Here is a 12,141-nt window from a genome sequence, read left to right as displayed (position 1 = left end):
CACTACTGCAATATAGTGGCGCTGTATCGTAATTCGTGCATCAGGCAGACCCATCCGAAATTGCCAAAGAAGAAGAATATGAACGCGCTGGATTTTCTGCCTGTGGGAGGAGGGAGCGACCTGATTTTGCGGCTCTTCAAACAGGTGAATAGGGTCGCCACCCGTCCCCTATAATACGGGATCGTCCTGTATTTGAAAATAAAATGCTGCGTCCTGTATTGATTCAATGCAGGACACCTCCGCCTCACGATAGAATTCTAGTACTTGTTTTCTCTGTACTCGGTGGATTTGAATCAATATGAGGAGCAATTTGTTCCGTATTTTCGTTCATGTTATGTCCTCAAAGTGCTGTTAATATTATAATGTCAAGTAAAACCAAATTAAATTAACGTTACATCCCATCGTGTATATTTTTTTTTGCAGAAATGTCTCAAATCACAGATTATTTTTAAAAAGAGAGCTCGCGATGAGGAGAATCGCGAGGACGGAGGTGAAACACTGCAGACATCATTAGTTCTTCTAATACGGGAAAAAAAGTGAATTCATGTTGCTTACGATACGGTTAATGTGTCAGGACTGAGAGAAGGACTAGTTCTCAGCCACAAGTGGAAGGTGGAGGAGAGGATCAGAGTGGAGAGAGGAGTCAAGGCGAGTACCAAGTCGGTAGGAGTGTATTAACGAGTGTATTAAAGCCGACGATTACATGATTTTAACATCACTTTTTATTCATCTTCCCAGATGTTCTGAAAAGCATAAAGTGAGTGGCTTTGACCAGCGGTGGGTGGAGATTTAATGAAAATATAATTTAATCCCCCCCTCATTTTATGGTCTAGTACCACCCCTGCCTAATTTTTGGCCAGGAAAAACCCTGCTTTTACTATCAGCAGAGGAGTGTCTGGATTATCACCATGACACAACACTGCTTCTCACTGGCTGTTTTTCTTACTGAAGTACAAACAGGACGTTACGTACCTGTCTTTGGTCCCAGAGTCCTGCGTGGTGCCAAGCTGGTACAGAATGTCGATGGTGGAATCTGAGGAGAGACCGTTCAGTCGCCCAAACAGCAGAGGACTGTTCAGATCTACAGACACACAAGCAAAGACTAAAGTAAGGACGGTTATCAGGCTGGACACTTCACAACAAAAGATCTCTGAGAACTACCATGGGGCTGGGAGTGGGTCTCAAGTTTTACACAATACAAGTACCTAAAAAGAAACTCAATACTTTGAGACCCAGATTCAGTCTATTAAATGCCATGCGTAAAGAAACTCCTGACTGTGTCTCTGTATGTAGAGACATGATGCTAACTGTAAACAGGAAAAGAATCTGTGTGTAGCCATTAGCACGGCGAGCTAACACACAGAAACTGATCAAATAAAGTATAAACAGAGTGCTGGGTATCAGGCCAGATTTACCTGGGTCAGGTCTTAAAGACACAGGTACAGGACAGGTTCAGCTCTCATTAATGCTCCCTCACTTGATTTCTTGTTAACTAATTACTGTAATGATTGGTTATTTGGGTAATAATGGTTATTTGTTAGCACAGCCTGCATGAAAATACTCACAAAAATTTTATTATATGGTTTTGTAATTTCAGAATATCTATACAAAGAACCTAGAGATTTGTCCCAGTTTGATTCCTGACAACATTGATGTATTTTGGTATTAATTAAAGAGAAAAGGGTGTTTCCTTGAAAGAACCTTTATCATCATGTAGACAGGTTTCCTACTTTTGTATTTTCAGCTGACCTGCTGCGCCTCTGACTAAAAGACTCACTCTCTCACTGTCAATTAAATTGAATTAATTAACTAAAATTTTTTTTATTGACCAAACATATTCCAACAGCTTTTGAGGCCTTGTAGTACAAACACACTTGTACCAGCTGATGTGCCTAAACATCTGAAACATGCTCCTGTCTGACTCTTTCAAACTTTCTTCAGCCCGTTCACTTGTTGATGCTGTGTAAATTCATGTGGATCTGCTGCCTGTTTAACAGTGAGCAGCAGTGTAGCTGTGTGTGACTCACTGGCCGGGTCTGTGCCAGAGGCAGCACAGTTCCTCAGCAGAATGTCAATGAGTTTGAGTCCGATGCGAGTCGACTGCAGGCCGATCTTGACCAGCACGGCCTCGATGTTGGGGGAGTGCATGCCACAGTAAGGTGACATGAGCAGTGCTGCGCAGGTCTGCAGCAGGTTGGCGGTGGGTGCTGCAGCACTGGCCATCATGGCCTCCAGGTCGCTGACGTGCGTCAGGCAGTGGTGGAGGAGACGCAGCCACCCAATGCTGTACAGGAAGAAGGAAAAGTTCAGAACAACACCCACATCTAACACACATGTATATAGTCTCAAACCAGGATCAGTGTCTCGTACCTGGTTTTGGAGACCTGGTCCTCAGAAGGTAGGAAGGGGTTGTTGACAGTTGCAGAGGAGGTGTTTCCAAATGCTGTCAGGCCCAAGAGTTTAATCTGAGAAAGACCCAGGGTGCTAGCATCACGAGGCCGGTGCAGCCTCAGGCAAACAGCCGAGGCAACCTCTGCCTTCAACAGCTGGATCTTTATGTACGTCAGGCCGCTGGTGATGACGGGCGTGGAGAGCGGCAACATGTTGACCCCGTCAGCGCTGATCTCCACTGAGACTGAGGACGGACAGGCTGTTTTTATAGAGGAGGGAGACAATAAAACAAAGAAATGACAGCTGAGTTTTCAAATGGAAAATGTTTTTGTTAGTTGTAGAAACAGAAATACACTTTACAAAAAATATCAGATGTGCAGCGTAAACACAGCAAGACAAAAAGAGAGTGGACTGTGAACACCAGTATAAATGTAGTTCATTTTTACTGATCATTGTGACTGTCTCCTGTTCTACCACATCCCAAAGGTGTGAGACTATGGGGGTCAGTGAAGTTCACTGAACTCATTGTCATTGTTGATGAAACCAGTTTGTGACATGGAGCATTATCCTGCTGGAAGGAGCCATTAGAAGAAGGTGAACTGGGACCATGAAGGATGAACATGGTCAGCAACAATAATCAGATAGACTGTGACATTCACACCATGATTGATGGTATTACAGTTTTTTTCAGTCGCTAACAAGCGTTTGTCCAACCAGTTGTCACATTTTCAAAACTCTAAACACAATTAGCACAGCATCGGTCTTTTGTGGCCATACCATTCACACATTTCATGTCGTTTTCACACAATATGCAGTCCGTGAACACATTTCCACAATGCTTACATTTTCTTAACAGACAAGCTATACCTCCCAACAAAATTATGGACTGTTTTTGTATTATTTGTATTACAGGACCAGGGAGAAGAGCAGGCCCAAGGAGAGGGCAAGGTAGAGGTGTAAGAATGAGTGGTGGTGGCATTCCAAGGGCTGCAAGAACAGTAGTCAGTGATGAAATTATTGCCACTATCATTGACCATGTAATCAACCACGGTCTTTTACTAAGAGAGGCTGGTGAAAGAGGGCAGCCCAATTTGAGGCGGTAAACGGTTGCCTCCATTATAAGCATCTTTCAACAAACCAACAGGTAAGTATTGCATTTTACATGGATTGTCTCTATTCTCACTTGACATGTCAATAAGGCCATACAGTAATGCATATGTTGATTATTTTGTCCCTCTAAAGAATGCAACGTCTTCCTCCCTCTGGGGGAAGAGGAAAGCTCCTCAATAATGATCAAGAGCTTGCCATTGTAGAAATGGTTGTTGCAAATAATGCAATAAAACTGCATGAAATTCAAACTAGAATTGTGGAGGACCATGAGCTATTTGACAATATATATAGCATCAGCCTCACAACCATTACGCGGACATTGTCCAAACACAATACTGTAATACTGTAAAACTTTTTCTGTTCTATCATACTGTAAACAGTATTTCCACTGTACCTCCTGTAGTAAACAGTAAAGGAAAAAAAAACTGATTTGCTTTTTACTGGAATGCTTTTGAATGTGAACATTACATGTGGACATACAGTTCCCAACCAAGAAATTTAGTGTAAAAACAGTGGATTGCATGTTGTGCATGCAAATACCTGTAAAACTGAAACATAAAAGTCTATGCAGTTTTTGTAATGTCAACAATAGCCAGTATTTTGAAACCTGGTGTACGGTGTGTTGATTGACTGCATGTACCTTGTGAAGTGAAAACAAGTGTTATTCTTTGACAGAATAATTTCATTTTGAGTCAGATTTCCAGTGTTTTGGTAAAGTTAGTGTGTGCAGAGAAAGATGTGTTCTATTTTGAAATGAAGAGTTAGTATATATTTAACAAAATGTGTTTTTGAGAAGAAAATCATCCATTTGGCCAATTGTGTTTTGTAGGTGTGAGTCTGTGTTAAGAGTTTAGAAAAGGTATCTGAAGAATGAGTAAGCGCTTGTTAGCGATTGAAAAAAAACTGTAAGAAGAACACATTCCCCACACCATCACACCACCACAACCAGCCTGGACTGTTGACACAAGGCAGGTTGGTCCATGGATTCAGACACTAGCTTTTACACTAGTCTCCACGAGTTTAGCTGTGGTCAGCCTTGCTACCAAGAAAGGACCACAGTGGCTACGCAGCATGGCTATCCCTTGCTGTGAGGCTGTAGAGGAACTGTGTACAAATCCTGATCCATCAGATCAGGTCTTCAACTGTCCAGTGTTGGTGAGTCTGTGTCCACTTCAGCCTCAGGTTTCTGGTGTTTGTGACAGGAAGTGGAACCTGACATGGTCTTCTGCTGTTGTAGTCCATCCACCTCAAGGTTGGACGTGTTTTTCACTCTGAAGCTTTTGAGCTTAGCACAGTTGTAAAGAGTGGTTGTCTGAGTGACTGTAGCCTTTCTGTCAGCTCCAACCACTCTGTCCATTTTCCTCTGACCTCTCTTATCCACACACAGCTGCTGCTCCCTGGATGCTTTTGTTTTTAAAACAAAAGTTTTTTGTAGTAAAAACTCCAGAGACTGTTGTGAGTGAAAATCCAGGAGATCAGCAGTTTGAGAAACACTCAAACCAACAATCATGTCACAGTCACAGTGATCACATTTGTCCTCATTCTCATATTTTGTGTAAACATTGACTGAAGCACCTGATCTGGATCTGCATGAGACCATTTTAGGTCTCGGGACTGTGCTGGTCTTCATCATGTGAAACATCCATCTGATTCTGTCCATCTAATGTTGGGGAGATTTGGTTGCTGTAGGATGACATCCTAACCAACCAGCATGTCTTCTTCTATTACTGCTCTGTGCCTCTCCACTCTGACAGCAGTACAGTATTGTCCTAATGATGCATCAGAGGGTGTAGTAACAGCCCCTGAAGTATCTGTTCAGAGGACGTATTATAACCTCTTGTCTTGTAAAGACAACAATGGCTGAAGCGCAAGACTTGTAAGTAAAAAGCTGTTAATGCTAACATTAGCTATGTAGCAATAACAAAAAATATAAATTGCTCCTTTAAGGTTTACCACTGGACCTGAAAATGTGGATGTTCTGAAACTTTTGACCAGTAGTGTAGATACACTGTTACTCACTGGCTAGAGAAGCAAGGTGTGGCTGGATGTGCAGTTCCTTCAGAAGCACAGCAGCAGGAAGGTGAATGGTGAGGTCACACCAGGCCTCCTCTGGCAGGAAGATGTAGGACCAGGCTGCAGAGCGGGCCCGGCGGTGGGGCGGCGTGGCCTGAAGGAGGACCTCTGCTGGCTGTGCTGTGGGGCTGCTGGATGTGATGGTGCCTATTAAGGGACAAACAGATCATTTAGAATTGGAAAAGAGTTGGTGGAGGTTTTTAAACTTGTAACAGACTGAGTGAAAGTGAGTGAAAGCACCTAAAGGGGCGAAGTTGTGGAGTCCCTCAGCATTGTCTGGCTCTGAGGTCATCACTCTGGCTTTGAGGTTTCCATCTGCTGTCTTTCCAGGGCCTGAGTCCAAGAACTTCATGATGGTGGACACCATACTACGTGCTGTGTTCACAATGGCCCGGGTGCTGGTCACCATGTTGTTACAGATCAATTGTACACCACCTGGTTAGAGACAAGAACATTATTGTAGAACCCAACCTGCATACTAGGAAGTTCAACTTTTAAATTAACAGGGTTTTTCCATTTCCCAGGTTCGTCCACTTTAGCCATGCTGTGCCGAGCCAAGCCATAATGACACACAGTTCCTTTACAGCCTCACAGCAAGGGATAGCCATGCTGCGCAGCCACTGTGGTCCTTTATTCGTAGCAAGGCCGACCACAGCCAAACCTTGACAGTCTCCTGCCCTGAACTGTGTCCTCAGCTAAACTCATGTGGAGACTAGTGTAAAAGCTCTGTGTTTGAAAGTCTCATACTTTTATAGCTTCTACCTGAACTTCTGTATTTTACAGTTTAGGTTCACTCATGAGTTCCTTTTTGTACTTTCACATATCAGCCTGATTTTACTGTTTACTGATTGTGATCAGTGGCTGCACCTATTATCATTATCATTATTTCTGCTAATGGCTTGTTTGCATTTCTTGAAACCAATCAGAATCACGTTGGGCGGGGCTGAGCCCAGGATGCAGCAGCTTGTTTTGGTGGAACATTTGCATGTAGGGAGACAGGAACTGTGTCTGATTGCAAAGAAACACCACAAAAAACATTAACGTATGTCGAATGCATGACTGCACATGATCCAAATCTTGATCGTAACGTGACATTTTCAGTGCGTAGGCTGCAGCTCAGAGGACGGTGTCGGCTTCCCATCAAGGGGATTTTGAAAACAGCAACCGGCCGGAAGCATAAGGGGAGGACAAACCGGCCTGAAATTGGCAGCCAGTGGCAGGAATATAACTACAGCTACATCAAGTGAGGTTTAGGTAAACAACTTTACTGTGGCGGGGCAGCTCAACTGTTACAAAGTGACTAAACCACAGAAATGGAAAAACCCTTAAAAAGGTTGAGGTGAGTAAAGCTGAGTAATGAAGCACGGTAAAGAACATACCCATGTCATGGAAGGCCTTGAGAGCCTCGCTGGTGTCCAGCACTCGGAGGATGAACCACAGAAGAGGCTCTGACAGCTGACATGTGGAAAGAGACCCCTACAAAATTTATAATTAAGAACACACACATTAAAAGAACTGGTATTTTACTACTTGTGACATTTATTTAATTTAAATATCAGATCATTAAAGGCTAAACAGCGCAGTCTGATTCTCACCTGTCTACCCATGTAACCACAGGCCATGTAGGTGAGGATGGGCTGTAACATGACTTGGACCGACGTGGCCCTTTTACTCAGGGTGGTGAGGATGGTAAAGAGGCCATCACCGACTGAGATGGCATCCAGACCCCCATGGAAGTTCTCATGTTTGGTCAGGTGGAGACCGCTGGCTCCTGAAGAAAAGAGACCACTGTCAGCTGCCAATAAAATAATTCATCCTCTTACATACAAAAAGTTAAATTCATAGGCAATAAAACAGAAGCTAGTGCTGTCTGATGCTAAATGCTAAATATGCTAACCAGTCCTGTGTAACTTACATCAAGGAGTTCATGACTCTTTTCAACTTGTTCTTGAGTTACACGTCATTTTAGCATTTTTACTTTTCCAGTAAATGTAACCTCTGTAAAATGAACGTGTCTGTGCTTCAACTTCCAACAGTTCTATATCTAAAGTTCAAGTCACTGATTTTTTTTTGCCACTTAGGGACAGCTGTGAACACAACACTGACATATTATGACTGGGGATGTCAACGATTAATCGATTATCCATTAACTGCCATTAAAAATATAATATCTTAGGAATATCTTGACTGACAGTGCACCTACTTTAGGCCTCATCAGTGGTTAAACACGGTTAAATGGTTTCATTATGGAAAAACCACTTATTTCATAAACTGTTAACAGACTAATGACTGTTAATGTGGCTGACTGTTGCACCCTTAATCACGACTGTGAACATATTTGCAACAGTTTTTAACCTTCATTTGGAGCTATGTTCACGTCCACATGATGAATGTTCGTCCAATATCTATTATACTTTTAGCTCCTGAGAAAAATCTCTGGCCTTTAGCTGCTAAAGCTGCTGCTCTGGAACATGCATCAGAACTATAAAGCTACAGGCCATGAAACTAAAACAATGAGCTGACAGGAGCTGTGGGGTCAGGTTTGTCTTACCTATGATCATGGCCATGGCGCTGCTGTTGCACTGGCCAAGTGCTGACAGGATCTGGCTCATTATCTGCTGATTGGCCAGCACCAGGTCGGCCACACCTGCAGGAGGACCCTGACTGGATGCGGATCCTCCGCTCACACTTTCTTTACTGCCGCAGACCTTCTCCTCGTCAGACACACTACTGTCTGCTGCTCCGCTGCAGGCCGGCGGCAGCCGTCCACTGAACTCTCTGTCTCCAGACAGAGGAAGCTGCACCAGCACGTTGACCAGCTTGAGGAGGTCAAACATCAGCTGGTCACGTGTTGTCTCTCCACACACTGCCTTTGCATCTCCTGGACGGATGATGTTGGCAAACAGGCCGCCAAAACAAGCGCGGGCACCCACAGAGCTGTCGGAGCCGCTGCGGGAGACCACCTTATCTGAGCAGGTGATGTAGTGGTGAACCAGGAACGTGATGGACTCGATGACAGAGGAGATGGTGGCCACTGACACCACCTCGAAGTTTTGCTCCAGAGTAAACTCCAAAAGCTTCACCTGGGCGTCCAGGGGACCCTGACCTGACTGGAATGGACCCCTGAAGTTTTAAGATTAACCGTTAGTTCCCAGAGACCACTGACTGTACCAGTCACTATGATTCTTTTAATGACTAATCATGGAGAAGCAGTAACCTACCTCTCAGTAGACAGGATGTGCATGAGTTTGAGCAGGAACTCGCTGAACATCTGCGGACAGGTGGAGGACAGGTGGACCTGCAGGCGGCTCAGGAACTCGTGCATGGCCTGGGTGGCAGTGGGTCCCACCTGAGAGGTGTGTTGGCTCGTCCCGTTGGTGCTGCTGCCGGAAAGGAAGCGTACCAGGGCGTGGACCAGGGTTGGATCAGATACCATCTGCTGAGCGGTGCTTTCCTGAGAACTCAACCCACTGCTGGAGGCTGGAGGTTCAGACAGGTTTATACAAATCACTGAACAAAACATGAGAAAAACATACTACACATAAATCTAAGTTATACATCCTAACACAGATGCACTGAAGTATTTTGATATGACTTTCACCTTGTGTTGTACACCGACTCCTTTCAGGCAAGTACTGGGTGTTTCGATTGAATAAGTTTCCAATTATTTTATGACACAATGGAATTCACCTCAGAGACTTAAACCTGCCATGACACTAGTAATTCATCACAGCTGACCTTGTCTGCTCAGAGTTACTTTATGTTATTGTGCTGTGCTCATGAATTTTCCAGCAGGGAACATTTTGCTCATCAACTACAGACAGAACATTCAAGGATGCGTTGATTTCTATAGGAGGAACTGAATAATGAAAAACATTCATGAGCTACACTGTAGGAAAATCTAATTCATAAACATACCAAAAGTAAACAATAAGTAAACAATTAGTAAACATGGGCATTTTGAAAAGAGTAATGTGACTCTGGGATCAGATCCATGATCAGGGCTTAAGCATAATTCACAAAACATCTTAGTTCTATTTCTGTTATAATTCTTTACGTCAGTCTAATGTCTTGTGTCGATATAGTGATGAACATTTTATTTTACACTAATTGTCATAGACTGTTCCCATCTGATCGGTCAGTTACTGTGGACATGAGAACTAACACACTGATATACAAACTGTCTCTCTGAGAGAAATCTGATCATGTGACTTATTCTACAACTTCTCACAGGCACTGACAACACAGAAGGAAAGCAGTGACAGGGGACTGACCGCAGGCTGACATGTTGGTCATTAGAGTGAGAGAGTGCAGCACCAGACACCACGTCCTCAGGGAGGTGTTGGGGTACCACGCCAGCACTGACAGGAAACTGCTGATGGATGCTGGACACACACACAGAAAATACAATGTAGAGCAATATGACAAACTCGGCTTCTACAGCTCCACAGCACAGGTTCAGAAGGTGTGTGTGTGTGTGTGTGTGTGTGTGTGTGTGTGTGTGTGTGTGTGGTCCTGACCTTGGTTGAGCGGGATGGTGGGCACTCGGCTGGCGTTGAACAGGAAGATGTCTGAGCCAGTCTCTTCACTGCTGCCAGAGCAGGTGTTGAGACTAAGTGTTAACCACAGCTGCAGCAGAGACTCCAGCTGAGACAGAAGAGAGAATGAGTTTAAATGTGAAAACAAATATTGAGTCTCTAAAATCCAGTATGAAGATGGTTCGGATGAAAACCACATTCATGGACCACTTTTTTTCAACATATATACAGAGTCGGGGTTTAGACGGAACAAGTGGATTTAATGCAGATAAAAAAGGTGAAATTAAATTAATGCCAACAAAGTCTTGTCGATTTTACTTTCTGTTTTCTTCCAAAGTTAAAGGTTATTGTTCGTCAGCTTATGTGACCACTGAATACAAAATATTTAACGCATTTCAGTGAAAGGAATCATCAGCCTTTATAGGCACATACAGCTGAGTATCATCATCATCAAAATGGAAATTAATTCCATGACTGTAAATAATTTGACCAAGAGGTGAAATATATAGAGAGAAAAGCAGAGGGCCAAGAACAGAGCCCTGGGGTACACCATGTTTCACAGATGAGTATGTCGATTATTATTGTTATTATAGGAGACGCACTGTGTTCTGTCAGATAAGTAGGACTTTAACCAGGTGAGGGCCTGGCCAGAAACACCAAATTTGCTTTCAAGTTGGTCTCAGAGAATACAATGAAAAAAACAATCTATAGTATCAAAAGCTGCACTGAGATCCAGCAAGAGGAGCACAGAGGTGGAGTCCAAATTCATGGAGATCAGAAGATCATTTACTACTTTAGTGAGCGCTGTCTCAGTGGAGTGACAGGCCAGGGCCAAAGCAGCCTGGAACGGTTCAAAAAGATTGTTATTAGACAAATGAGACGAAAGCTCCTGAGACACAACTATTTCCAGTACTTTAGAAAAGAAAGGAAGGTTTGACGCTTATATAAGATATATAATAATAATAATTCAAGGATCCTGGATCAAGGTGCGGTTTTTTAAGTAAAGGTTTCACCACAGCAGTCTTAAAGCTACTGGGAACAGTGCCAGAAGTGAGTGATAAATTAATAATGTTCAGCACTGAAGGTCCCAAGATTGGCCAGAGGTCTTTGGAGAACCCAGCTGGTAGAGGATCCAATAGACAGGTGGTGGGTTTAGAAGCCAACACCAGCTTAGACAGTGCTTCAAGAGGCAGAATCTTGAAATTTGTTAAAGGAGAAGTTAAAAGGGACTCAATGTAATGCTTTGCTGGTTCTGTAGAAGCTGGAGAAGAAGAGGTGATTTTATGTCTAATCTATTTTATTACTGAAAAAGTCTAGAAAGTCATGGGCTGTAAAGGGCGAGCAGCTAAGAGACGGCTGCTACTGAGTGGGTTTAGCTGCAGTGTAAAAAAGAAATCTATGATTGTGTTTATTGTTACTGATTAACTGAGAGAAGAAGGCTGTTCTAGCAGTGGAGAGAGCATGCTTGTATTTTAACTCACTGAAAGGAGAGTGCTTCAGATTTTGATTTGCGCCATTTGTGCTCCAATCTCCTGCAGGCCTGCTTCAGGGCTCGTGTTTGTTTAGTGAACCACGGTGTAGACCTCTTTAACTGTCTGGTTTTAGTGGTGAGAGGAGCAACTGAGTCCAAGAGGCTAGACAGAGGTGTGTTTAATTTACTAGTGCAAATTTCAACGGAGTCAGTTGCTTCAGTGAATGGAGTGAGGGCCTCAGGTAGTTTCTCAGCAAGAGCAGCTAAAGTTGCTGGACCAATGTGGCGTGTGGTAAAAACAGGGGGGAATCGGTGGGGGCAGGCATACACAAATGACCAAATGAGCAGTTGACAGCAGATTTTACTTTCAAAACCTATTTATTGGCTGGCCAGTTGAAAATGGCTTTTATCGCTACCATTGAACTTTTACAATATATATCTCAGCCATATACAATGTCAAGAAAAATAAATACTTTTGTTTACTTTTTGGTTTGTGAAAAATAAATGTTACTTCAACTCTAACCAGTTGAAAATGTAAAAAGTAAAAAATAAATAAAA

At 43.3% G+C, this 12,141-nt stretch overlaps 1 protein-coding gene across 8 annotated transcripts in view; it reads right to left on the bottom strand.

Annotated features, from left to right (window-relative positions):
* birc6 (baculoviral IAP repeat containing 6) overlaps nucleotides 1-12,141 on the bottom strand; it is a 124,225-nt gene that overhangs the window by 73,493 nt on the left and 38,591 nt on the right. For 7 of the 8 annotated variants that reach the window (XM_087169700.1, XM_087169705.1, XM_087169701.1 and 4 more), the window contains exons 42-52: nucleotides 10,095-10,221; nucleotides 9,849-9,959; nucleotides 8,796-9,054; nucleotides 8,126-8,697; nucleotides 7,170-7,345; nucleotides 6,954-7,050; nucleotides 5,815-6,009; nucleotides 5,521-5,721; nucleotides 2,371-2,650; nucleotides 2,028-2,284; nucleotides 973-1,081 (exon numbers count right to left, since the gene is read on the bottom strand). In XM_087169700.1, coding sequence (XP_087025826.1) covers nucleotides 973-1,081; nucleotides 2,028-2,284; nucleotides 2,371-2,650; nucleotides 5,521-5,721; nucleotides 5,815-6,009; nucleotides 6,954-7,050; nucleotides 7,170-7,345; nucleotides 8,126-8,697; nucleotides 8,796-9,054; nucleotides 9,849-9,959; nucleotides 10,095-10,221 — 2,384 coding nt within the window. The remainder of the gene's footprint in view (nucleotides 1-972; nucleotides 1,082-2,027; nucleotides 2,285-2,370; nucleotides 2,651-5,520; nucleotides 5,722-5,814; nucleotides 6,010-6,953; nucleotides 7,051-7,169; nucleotides 7,346-8,125; nucleotides 8,698-8,795; nucleotides 9,055-9,848; nucleotides 9,960-10,094; nucleotides 10,222-12,141) is intronic. The other variant, XM_087169703.1, reaches the window with a different exon arrangement.

Source organism: Seriola lalandi, unplaced genomic scaffold, assembly GCF_002814215.2.
Source record: "Seriola lalandi dorsalis isolate HSWRI2012SDOR001 ecotype SW California unplaced genomic scaffold, Sedor1 jcf7180002054907, whole genome shotgun sequence".
Taxonomy (NCBI): domain Eukaryota; kingdom Metazoa; phylum Chordata; class Actinopteri; order Carangiformes; family Carangidae; genus Seriola; species Seriola lalandi.
Note: the sequence above shows the minus strand (reverse complement) of the source record. Positions and strands in the feature narration are given on the sequence as shown.